The sequence below is a fragment of the Bos mutus genome, chromosome 16 (genome assembly GCF_027580195.1).
Source record: "Bos mutus isolate GX-2022 chromosome 16, NWIPB_WYAK_1.1, whole genome shotgun sequence".
Taxonomy (NCBI): Eukaryota; Metazoa; Chordata; class Mammalia; order Artiodactyla; family Bovidae; genus Bos; species Bos mutus.
The window spans coordinates 21,123,149-21,135,509 of NC_091632.1; the positions used below are offsets into that span (position 1 = coordinate 21,123,149).

General features: G+C 41.7%; 1 protein-coding gene across 1 annotated transcript in view; it reads left to right on the top strand.

Annotated features, from left to right (window-relative positions):
* The window catches only part of COLGALT2 (collagen beta(1-O)galactosyltransferase 2), a 121,491-nt gene that overhangs the window by 93,609 nt on the left and 15,521 nt on the right, over nt 1-12,361 (top strand). Inside the window, exons 7-8 of the mRNA XM_005893094.2 lie at nt 6,202-6,278; nt 9,719-9,825. Coding sequence (XP_005893156.2) covers nt 6,202-6,278; nt 9,719-9,825 — 184 coding nt within the window. The remainder of the gene's footprint in view (nt 1-6,201; nt 6,279-9,718; nt 9,826-12,361) is intronic.

A 12,361-nucleotide genomic window follows, 5' to 3' on the forward strand; every position in this document is an offset into this window, starting at 1 on the left:
ACTTGGAAGGGAAGTTGTGGCCATGTAAGCTTAAGATATATATTAGACATCTGAATGGAGAGATTAGGAGACACTTGAATATGTGAGTCTAGACTTCAGGAAAGAGACTCCAGTTGGAAACAGACACTTGAGAGTCATCAGCATTAAAAAGACATTGGAAGCCATGGAACAGTGTGAACTTGCTTGGCTGGAGAGCATAGAGGAGGAAGAGGACAGGGTGGAGGACAGATCCCGGGGGGCGGGGTGGGGGGGGGGGAGACACACAGCCAGTGTTTCAAGAAGGAACCAGCTGCTTTTGAGAAGTCAAGTAAAATGAGGATAGGGAACTGATCACTGGTTCTCTCAGATAGAGATCTGTGATGACCTTGATAAGGACTACTTCAATAAAATGAGGACAAAAGTCATTGGAGTGGGCTGAAGAGAGAGCCATGGGGAGATGAGAAAGTGGACTCTTGTTGGCATGGGAGATAGAGAAATAGGGTAGTGTCTGTAAAAGAGTGAAAAGTCAAGGGAAGAGGCTGTTTTGTTTCATTGTGTTTTGTCTTTTAAGTTTTTTTTTTTTTTTTAGGATCAGATTTTAACTTGTTTGTTAATGAGAATGAGAATACTAATGAGAAAAGTCCAAAACATAGTGAGAATTTAATGATGTAGAAAAGAAGATATTTAAGGCCCTTGAGAAAACAAGTTCTAGATAGAACAGGGATACTGTAGCGACGGGAAGGCAGGGTATGTAGGCAGAGAGGCAGCTGGGCTTGATGTGGAAGGGAAAGATGGGTCTAACTGGGCTTTAAACATTTTCTCCGTTACATATGTGATCCAGTCATCAGCTCAAGAGAGTGTTGAGGATTTCAGGAGAGAGGACAAGGCATAAAATAGACCTCTCAGAGAGTGGGAAAGTAAGTTTACTGTGGCAGCATAATTGCATCATTTGGCAGTATCGAGCGCCAATTTGACATCTGTGATTGTAATTTTGAAGTCACTCAGTCAACACAACAGTGTGAATTTCTCTCTTCAGTGTTCTTGGTGGGAAGAGAACAGTTGGGTTTAACCAGGATTGGAGTTTTACCAAGCAAGATCAGTGGAAGAGAATGAAGGGTCCTTCCAAGGGATGGTTAGAGCTGTAGACCGTGAAATCTAGGTTGGGTACAGATGGGAGTGACAACAAAAAGGGTGTGATGGATGCAGACAATGTGGTGGGCCACTGGAAGAATGATCGCTGGTGCTGGATTGTTGGTTTTTGGATCACCATGTGGATGCTGTTTCTAAGAGTGGTGGCGGGGTAGTGAGACTGGGAGCCGGTGGCTGAGGGAGCATGAATAGGAGGTACAGAGCCCTGCAACAGGCTTCAGAGAAGCTGGGGTTTTTGAAGAATAAAAGAGAAATCGGTTGGAGTGAGTTGGAGGACATGAGGAAAATCAGCTTTCACACTAACAGCTGAAAGGGAGGCAGTGACCTCAAAGGAAAGCCAAGTCTTGGTCAAAACAAAAAGGCAAAGAGACATTCAGAAAAAGTGAAGGGACTTAAGATATCAGGGAGTTTATGAATTTCAGACTGGAGTTTCTAGAGATCAGAGTAGAAGAGTTTGGATTGTGTGGAGACAGTGTATAAAAACAACAGCTAACACTTCTAAAGGCACTGACCATCACCATCATGTACTTGCTCATTTAGTACAGTGGGAGTTGGATAGAAAATTCAGGGACGTATGACCAGAGGCTCAATCTTGTCAAGGGGATAGTAGAAAACAGGTTGTGAGGCATGAGAAGATTGGTTGGACAAATCAGCATGAAGCAATGGGCTAGCTTAGGTGCCTCTTCTCAGTAATGACATTTTGAGGCAACAGAACGTCATGTAAAGATTGTTTAAAATATTGCATCTGAAGTTAAAAGATCTAAAAACTGAGTTCCAGCTCTGCCAGTCACTCACTATTTGAACTCGGGCAAGATTCTGTCTGGGAGTCCTGATCTCAGTTTTTACATCAAGACAAAGAGTACAAGCATGGACGCTCAGTTGCTCAGTTGTGTCTGACCCTTTGCGACCCTATGGACTGAAACCCACCAGGCTCCTCTGTCCTTGGGATTCTCCAGGCAAGAATACTGGAGTAGGTTGCCATGCCCTCCTCCAGAGGATCTTCCCAACCCTGGGATCAAACCTGAGTCTCTTACATCTCCTGCATTGACAGGCAGGTTCTTTACCACTAGCCAACGGGAAGCCCCAAACAGCACACCCTGCCCCCAGTAAAAGTGAAGATAAAATGACCTGGTGACTAGGAAATCACTTGTGTGTGTTAGTTGCTTCAGTCGTGTCCAACTCTTTGCGACCCCATGGACTGTAGCCCACCAGGCTTCCCTGTCCATGGAATTCTCCAGGCAAGAATACTGAAGTGGATTGCCATTCCCTTCCCCAGAAGATCTTCCCGACCCAGGGATCAAACCCTGGTCTCCTGCATCACAGGCAGATTCTATACTGTTTGAGCTACAGGGAAATCCTTAACAAATCACTTTACAAATTGTAAAGCACCTAAATGCCAAGCGTGACTGTGTGGTCAAGAACAGAGAAGTGCCTAAGGAAGAAGATTGTTGTGGCCACAGTGTGCATAATGAGTTGTAACGAGCAAGACAAAGAGCATACAAGTGTTTGCTGTTGCTGTTGCTGTTAAGTCGCTTCAGTCGTGTCCGACTCTGTGCGACCCCAGATACGGCAGCCCACCAGACTCCCCCATCTCTGGGATTCCCCAGGCAAGAACACTGGAGTGGGTTGCCATTTCCTTCTCCAATGCATGAAAGTGGAAAGTGAAAGTGAAGTCGCTCAGTCATGTCCGACTCTTCGCGACCCCATGGACTGCAGCCTACCAGGCTCCTCCATCCATGGGATTTTCCAGGCAAGACTACTGGAGTGGGTTGCCATTTGAAAGGTGTTAAAACAGCCCAGACATGTGAGTGAGGACCTGAGCTAGGGGGGTGGCTGCAGCCATGGAAGAAGTCCAGGAGAAACTATGAAGAAGTGTTAGGATTTGGTCCTAGCACAATCTTGCAAATGTTTTTCTGGGCATGACTGGGCTGGTGCTCTGTTCTTTGGGTGGAGTTTGTTCCGGTGTAGATGACAGAAAGAGCAACACGTGGTGGTCACCCAGGAGCAAGGTCTTACCAACTGAGCTTCTGCGAGCTCAGCCCCATTGCCCAAGGCCAACTTGAGGCCAGTGGCTATCAAGGTCTAGCTTTGGGGGCAGGGTAGAGTGGGAGTTAAGGGTTCATGTGCAGGACCTAGGTCTGACTAGGGTCAAATACCAGCTCTATCAGCTCTGTGACCTTAGGCATGTTATTTAAGCCTTTGTTTGCCTATCTGTAAAAATAGGGACCTGGCCTGTGGGACATGTTGTGAAGATTAAATAAATGGGAATATATATATCAAGAGTGTAGCCCAGAGTGCAGTGGGTAATAAGATCGCTATACCAATAGCTATTATTGTTATTCCTAGATCTGGAAACAATTCAGGCACCAATGAGGCACATCCCACCTGGTGGCAGTACACTGAGGACGTGTATAGGGAGGGATTCAATGAGGGACTGAATCAACTGTGGTTAATGGAGTCAGAAATGACCCAGAACAGAAGCTGGGATGTCTGATGACAGCAAAGAGGCATCTCTTCTCCCCACATAGTCACCTTTTAGGTCTAATTAATATCATCTCCTGTTTGTCCCTGTGGCTTAACTCTACCTTCAGCTACAAAACCCAGACCTGTGTCTCATATTTCTGTTCAATAGTGGCTTTCAGGACCAGCCACTTGTGGCTTTTGGGGGGATACTTGTCCTATGCACACAATGACTACCCATGTTTGATGGAAGCAAAGTGGCTAAAAGCAGACTCTTCAGCTGAAACGTTAAAGCCAGGCACCCAAATGGAGACCAATAGAGACCAACAGGGAGACCAAAATTTACCCTCCTCTCAAGTCTAAGGCCCAGGGAGGGAGGGCTAGACAGCTCCTCAAACAACATGAACGGGAAGGAGTTGGTATGTTAAGATTTTTTGCTTGTAAAACCTAACCCTGTACATGGTGACCCTGCAATCAACATTTGTTGATTTTAAAAAAAATTAACAGAGTTGGGTGGAGCAGGAAGAACCAAAATGTTCTGGGCTGCTAATGGAAACAGAAACACACTCACTGTTTACTCATAGAAATGTGATGGTGAGGGTCAGGTTTGAAATAATAAGATCATCTCCTGTGTTTGGCTTAGGAAATCTGTTTCACTAGTTTCTACAGTTTCACATGACTTGATCATAAGAGAAACTGGATATCATGGTTTCTCTTTAATATCCCAATAAAGGGTGAGTGAAACAAAAAATATTCTTTGGACAGCATCTCAATCAGGACAGCTGAAGTTATGCTGGGATATCTCATAGAGAATGCTGAAATCTCATTTCCACGTGTTGGCACCTCATTCTGCTGTTGCTGCTGCTAAGTCGCTTCAGTCGTATCCGACTCTGTGCGACCCCAGAGATGGCAATCCACCAGGCTTCCCTGTCTCTGGGGTTCTCCAGGCAAGAACACTGAAGTGGGTTGCCATTGCCTTCTCTGGCATCTCATTCTGCTGCTGCTGCTAAGTCGCTTCAGTCGTATCCGACTCTGTGCGACCCCATTCTAGGCTGCTTCAAATTTTTGCCTTCTCCATATCAACATTGGCTACTAAGATCATTGTGGTGGGACTGAGTAGGGAGCATGGGAGGAGAGTTTGTAGATCTGAATAGCAGCAACTCATATGGCCATGACTAACTTCAAGGTGAAAAAGCCCCTTTCATATACCTGAAATAGAGGGGAATGGATATTGATAGACAGTAGCAATGGCCATCAACAATAACCCGTTTACCTGCTCTCATGTAGCATTTTCCTTGTATTACGTCTTCAAGGAAAACCAAGTTGAGTACTTTGACTTTATGCATACCAAAAATCTTCAAGATCTTCTTGGGGTCTTTAATCAATATTATTTCTAACCTTTAAAACATATATATAAGCTTTTCTAAATAAAGCTTTTCGGAAATATGAAATAAAGAAAACTTTTATCACTTGAGATGTGACACTCGTCCCATCTGAAAACTTCATTGTAAGCCCTGTACCAAGTTCTGGGATGTGGCCTGACCCTTGGAGGTGTGTATTAGGGGCTTCCCTGGTGGCTCAGATGATAAAGAATCCGTCTGCAATACAGGAGACATGAGTTCCATCTCTGGGTCTGGGAGATCCCCTGGAGAAGGAAATGGCAACCCACTCTAATATTCTTGTCTGGAGAATTCCATAGACAGAGGAGCCTGTTCATGTTAAAATAAAGGATCTTTTGAGTACCTATAGCTAAACTTGCCTGGATGGAAGAAAAAAAAAGTAGTCCCAGAGTTTTACAATTTTAAATGTATAGAAAAAAAAGCATTCATTAGAAAAAGTCTAGCCTATTTCTGAGTTCTTTCATCATGGGCCACTATGAGTAGTAACTGGGAGTTACTGAGCATTTACTGTGTTGATTTACTGTGGTTAGTGCTTTGCATGTAGGTCTCATTTAAATTTTCTAACACTCCAAGATATGCACTTTTATTATCCTGATTTTACATGCAAAGAAAGAAAGAAACTTAGAGAGGTCACCTATCTGCTCCAGACCTTCACAGACCAAAGTTTAGACCCAGATCATCTGACTCCAAGAGCCTTCACCCTTAATCATTACCCTGAATGTCCTTCCAAGTTTGGAATGGACATGTACGCACTGCTCTATTTAAAATGGATAACCAACATGGACCTACCGTATGGCACATGGTACTCTGCTCAATGTTATATGGCAGGCTGTATGGGAGGGGATTTGGGGGAAGAATGGATACATGTACATGTATGGCTGAGTCTCTTTGCTGTCCACCTGAAACTATTACAACGTTGTTAATCGGCTACACCCCAATAAAAATCTTTAAAACTATCCTCCATATATTCTTAAAAATAGGTCTTAAGGGAAATGGAGCACATGTTGCAATCTGCATAAAAACAAGTGCTCTCAAAACCAGCACAGTGACCACTGGGGTTCTTGTGTAGCCACTTAACTCTGGAAAACTACTGAGAAGTTATTCCCTACCCTGACCATGCAGGTTGTGTTTCCAGAGGTCAGGCTGCGAATGGGATGCTGTTCTCTGCAACTCTCACTAACAAAGCACTCTGCATGTTTCTTGTGTCTTCCAGTTGACGGTCCTCCAATGGAACCTTCCCAGTTTGTCTCAGTTGTCCCTAAATATCCAGACAAGATGGGATTTGATGAGGTAGGCAAGGTGTCTGTGTCTGTGTGCACCTGTATGTGTGCACATGTGCACGTCGTGTTTGTATGTTTATATCAGAACAACAAGCCTGGGCACATGTCTGAGTCAGCCAGAGCAGCTTGGCTGCCGAAAACAAACTTGGAAAAAGTTCTCAGTTTTTGTTGTGCGTTATTCACTTATCTTTAAAAAGGAACATTATGGGAAAGTGAATTGATCATTGAGTCAGAAAGATGTTACTAATTAGGCATGAAAGTCATATTTTCTAAGAGCAGATATTGCCATGTTTTATCAAGATTCAAGGGTAGGGTAAAGAAGATATATGTTTTAGGTATTAGAGGACTTTAACTTTATTCTGAGTAAGTGGAAACCATTCTGGAACATTCTTTGCTTTTTTTTCTCTTTGCTCTTCTTCCATGGGAAAAATTAGAGGGCAGGGTTTAGAGGACAAAGGAAAAGAGAAAAAAGAAACCCATTCTAAAATTTGTTTTTGTAGCAGGCAAGAACTTCATAATAATGCTCCAAGGGCTATATTTATTATTACACTACAATTGTATAACGATTGAGCAGAAATGTAACAAGATGCCTGTCTTAGTGATATGCTCAGCAGAACCAGAATTGTGACTCCAAAATCACTGAATCCTTCATGGGTCCCTCATGTCACATAACTGCTGATCCATGTTCAGGAACTTGATGATCTGGAGGCTGGGACAGTGCCTTGGGAATCCACAATCTACGATGGAACTTTTCCATGAATCTGCGATATGTTATAAGCCAAACTTTGTGCTCTATGCTCCTTGCCACTGATTCACTGAAAGAAAATGCCTTGTTTATCTCCCTATACTATGTCATATGGGTCTCCAAAGTACAGCCATCTTAAATTCCTGCTGGAACTGGAAGTTGGGGGTTAGTCTATGAAATCTATTTGTTGGCAGATTTCAGAAATGGAAAGGAGTATTTCATGAATATTAATTGGAAAGGAGTTAGAAACTATCATGCTATTTCTTCAGAGGGCAAGATGAGATTAGATGGTTTTAAGTGTAATAGAGATGAATTAGACTAAAGTAGAGAAGAATTAAAGTGTAGATAGTTTTATAAAGTCAGGGCTTCAGAAATATTGGCCCACCCCAGATACTGAACTGGCTTCCACATATTACTTACAGCTCTCCTTTTCTGCAGCTTTCACTAACTCTCATGTCTCCAGGTAAAAGAACCCAAGGGTCTTTATGTATATTCATTTTTCCCTTCATAAACACATTCCAATGAGGATCAAATCAGAGCAAATACCATGGGACAAAAGTAGGATCTTCTAGCTCTGGTCTTCCATTTGCAAGGACTGGGTCACTTTTAGAAGCCTTCTGAAGAAGGCCAACTCTATGGAGATACAGACACGGGAACTCTGCTCTCCTGAGCCCTGGCAGTCATCTCTCTGGAACAGAGATAGGATAGTAGAAAAGGGGATTTCAGGGCTTTTTCAACCTTCCCTGTACTCTGTGACCTTGTTGGGGTGTCTGGGCTGCATTTGGCTGGGTGGCTTTTTGTCTGTTTACTATTCACTAATATGAGCAAGCCGTCTGTGTTTTCCCTTCAGAGCTGCAGTTTTTATTGCACTTGTCCTGGCAGGACCCCGGATGGGATTATTATTTACCAAAGTCTTCCCAGACTAGAGGTCTTGGGTCTGAGGGGACTTTTTGTTGTATTTCTGTTAGTTTTTTGTTTCATTTTGCTCTCCTGGCGTGACCTCAGGTAGCTCCATGTGCACACATGAGGAAATGCCCATTCCTTCCCATAGCCTTAAAATCAGGAGATGGAACGTGTTCCCATCACAGTAGGATTCTAAACAGGAAGAAAACGACATATAAATGAACACAACTCGTTGTTATAAAATCCCAAGTAACAGGGCAAATAGAGTTACCACAGAAATTGTTTTTTTTTTTAAAGAATTGCACAGTTAAATAGTGGAGGTAATAAAATCATAATATACCTAATCCACTTTGTTCTGATTCAGATGGATGATTTTTTCAAAGAAGACATCTTGCTCCCCATCCGTTCTTTTCCTTGAGCTGTATAAGTGGATGGAAGTGAGAATATTTTTATAAAATATTGAAGAGTTGAAATTTTACTTAATTCAGCTTTTGATCTGGTAAAATGTATAACATTTTGATACTCCATTCAGAATGATTGTGTGAACCATGGCTTAACCCTCAGTAAAGTCAAAACTCCAGCCTGCTTATATGACATGACTTCTTCTTTATTCTAGACATAATGCAAACTTTATCACAAACCACATATTATAGACAATTTAATCTGTATTGGCCTTGAAGGATAAGATTACTCTACTCCCTCTTTTTACAAACAAGGGAACTGGACCCCATAACATTAGATGTCTTCCTCAAAGTCATCTAGATGGGTCTTTAGGATGAAGCCAGTATTGTCCAACTTTTTCCTGCAGGCTCCTCCTTTCCCATGCTATTCAGTATTTCTCGCTGGCAACTGAAGTCTCCCTCTCTCTCAGGACTAGTTTAATGTACAAAGTGAGTTTATTACTGCTTGCAGAAAAGGACCTTATTAAAGTACTTCATTACCTGTAACAACTTTCATGAGGCTTTGGGTTCTTTTGTGGCTCCTTAAATCTGGGAATAATCAGACCAGCCTCCTTATCTGTGTAACTCCCAGTAGCACTCATGATAGGTGTGTGTTCGGTGCAGTCATCAGGAATTTCAAGGCTACTGTGAGGAGCTGCAGGAAGACCCAGCCCTCATGGGGAACAATCTGAATGCACACTTTGGGGACTTCATGGATCAGTACATGTCTTCTTATAAGACTTCCGTCAGATCCATGTAATATGGAAATTAATGACTCTCCCTAAAGGACTAATCCCAAGAGCAGAGTCCTTTTTTCTTTACTTGTTTCAGAAAAAGTCAAAGACAGTTGAAGAGGTCTGGTAAAGAAGCTATGAAAATTAAGACCTTAATAATTCGATTTGGAACTCATAGTAATAAGAGGAATTTGTTAAGACTAGATTTTTCTTACTCTTGGAATGACTTTAAACTTTTCTACAGAGGATGTAAATTACAAGAATAGCTAATATTTTGTTCCCAGGTGATAGGACCAGTATGACTTCCATTTTACAGATGAGGAAACTGAGGTGTAGGAATTGGACCAACGAAACACTTAGCAGACTTAGGTCTTGATAAATCCAACCACTTGCCAAACTTCTTCCTTCCCCTTGGTCTCATATGTTTTGGGTTTAATTCACCTTTGGCCTCCTGAAGAATAGCTTTTTGACCCGATATGAAATACAAATAAATCTTCACCACTTCCCCTAACCTTTCCACTCCTTATTCTAACTAAAGCTTTGTTCCTTATACTTCCTTTGCTTTTCAACAGCCTAAAATAAAAACTGAGTAATCTGTATTTCTTTTCCTTTTTTCTTCTTGTATTAGATTTTCATGATAAACCTCAAGCGCAGAAAGGACAGGCGAGACCGGATGTTACGCACCCTGTATGAACAGGAGATTGAGGTCAAGATTGTGGAGGCTGTGGATGGAAAGTGAGTTGAGTTTTCTCCTCAAACCCTTGCCGCTGTGGCTGGAGTGGATATGCTCCCTCTCCAACTGAGGTTTAGTCCCAGTGGGCGGAATCTTCAGTCATTGCGAGATAGACATGCTTTCACAGTGCAGCCTATTTTGGGAAAACTTTATGACTCATAGAAGTTTATATATGTTAATTTCACTGAGCAGAGCAGAAATCCACTCATCATCCTGTGCTCTCTGGTCTTCACTATGCTTGCCCTGGGTGTGATTTTCCATTGTCTCTGGGGGTTCTTGCAATGGTCGTGGTGGTTGCCAGCCCTGTAGTGCCTTGGAAGGAATGCGTTCAGAGTTGCATTCAGAACCTGATTTAGAGCAAAGCATCTTACCTTGTGTGACTTGACCTGAAGAAAATAAGTGGAGAAAATGCCTAACAGTCTGTGTGTCCTGTTGCGCGAGGTGCTTGCCACAGTCTGCGTGGGCTGATCACTTTTTCCAGGAACATGGCAGGAAACTTACATACAGTATCTGTTTGGAGTCCTTCAAGAGTTTTTGTTATTGATGTTGTTATTTTGTTTTGCTTTGCCCTTTAACACTCTATTATTTCAAGGAGTATGTTAGCAGTCGTGTCTTACTTTTTGTGATCCCATGGACTGTAGCCCGCCAGGCTCCTCTGTCCATGGAATTCTCCAGGCAAGAATACTGGAGTGGGTAGCCATTCCCTTTTCCAGAGGATCTTCCGTACCCAGAGAGTGAACCCTGCTCTCCCACATTGCAGGCAAACTCTTTACTGTCTGAGCCACTAGGGATATTTGCAAAACCTCCTATTCCATGTTATATATAAATTTGGAATATGAATGACTCTAAGGAGTATGGCTAGAAGCTCTTGTGGAAGTTTTTATGACTCTTTTAGAGAATCTCGTCAGTGTTTCTCAAAGTGTGGCCTGGACACCCATGTCACAGTCCCCAGGGGCTGGTTAAGAGGGCAGCTTCCTAAGTCCCAGAGCCGCTAAATGATGATCTGTGTAGGGCTGGGCTGGGAATCGGCACTTAAGAAACCTCAAAGTGATTCCTGGGTAAGGTTGCCACGTAGAATAGAGGACACCTAGTTCAATTTGTCCCAAACATTGCATGGGTCTTGTACTAAAAAATGACTGTTTATCTAAAATATAAATTTGACTGGATATTTTTGTGTTTTACTTGCTAAATCTGGCAACCCTATTCTTGGATGTACTAGAATTTGGGAACCACAGTCTCAAATACCTCTAATAACCCCAATCTCCTTCATAGACCACATGGACGAAGGAAAAGTAGCTGAGCTGTGAGAGTTCTTTATGTGCTCTGCATACAGGTCTCTTATCAGATGTATAAATTGCAAATATTTTTTCCCATTTTATGAGCTGTCTTTTCACTCTCATGATGGTGTCCATTGAAACACAGACATTAATTTGATGACGTCCAGTTTATATTTTTGTTGTTGATTGTGATTTTGGTGTCATATCTAAGAATCCATTACCAAATCTAAAGCCATAAAGACTTGGTTCTGTCTTTTCTTCTAAGAGTTTCATAGTTTTATGTTTTATATGTATCTCTTACACATTATTAGATCTTTGATTTATTTTGAGTTAGTTTTTATATAATGTGAGGCAAGGGTCCAATTCATTCTTTGTTTCCAACTCATTCTTTTGTACAAAGTTATCTATTTGTCTCTGCACCATTTGCTAAAAGATTATTCTTTCCTTTACTGAATTGTCTTAGCAACCTTGTAAAAAATTAATTAAATAGAAAGGTTTATTGCTGGATTCTCAATTCTGTTCCATTGATGTGTATGCCAATCCTTATTTCCCATAGTAGCTTCTTATGTGTAAGGAAGTCCTTCAACTTAGTTATTCTTTTTCAAGATTGTTTAGGCCATTCTAGGTCTCTTGGATTTCTGTATAAATTTTAGCATTAGCATACCATTTTCCACAAAAAAGTTTGGGTCTTGATAGAAATTGCATTGACTCTGTAGGTCAGTTGAGAGAAGTACTTCTCTGTTTGTAATATGAAGTCTTCCGATTCATGATCATGAATATCTTTCCATTTATTTAGATCTTTAATTCTTGGATTGATATTTTATAATTTTAACTTGCACATCTTGCATTAATATTGTTAAATTTATTCTCAAGTATTTTACTCTTTTTGGTACTATGATAAGTGGAATTGTTCATTTCATTTTTATATTGCAGATTGCTAAGCGCATAGAAATAGTTGATTTTTGTATATTGATCTTGTTCCTACAACCTTGCTGAACTCACGTATTAGTTCTAATAATGTGTTTGTGTGTAAGTATGATCAGGCCATTCAAGATGACTTCTCTCTTGTTCTCTGTACATCTCCTACTTGACCAGTCCTTGCTTCACTCACATAACTATCCAACCCTCTTAATTATAGGGCTTAATCAGTAACTGCCTACGTGCTTGCCCCTGCCACAGTCACTGGTTTCCTTGGTAACTGATGAGCCAATGTGATGTTAATGCCCCCTATAAATGGTAGCCTCCTTCTCACCCAAGTAGT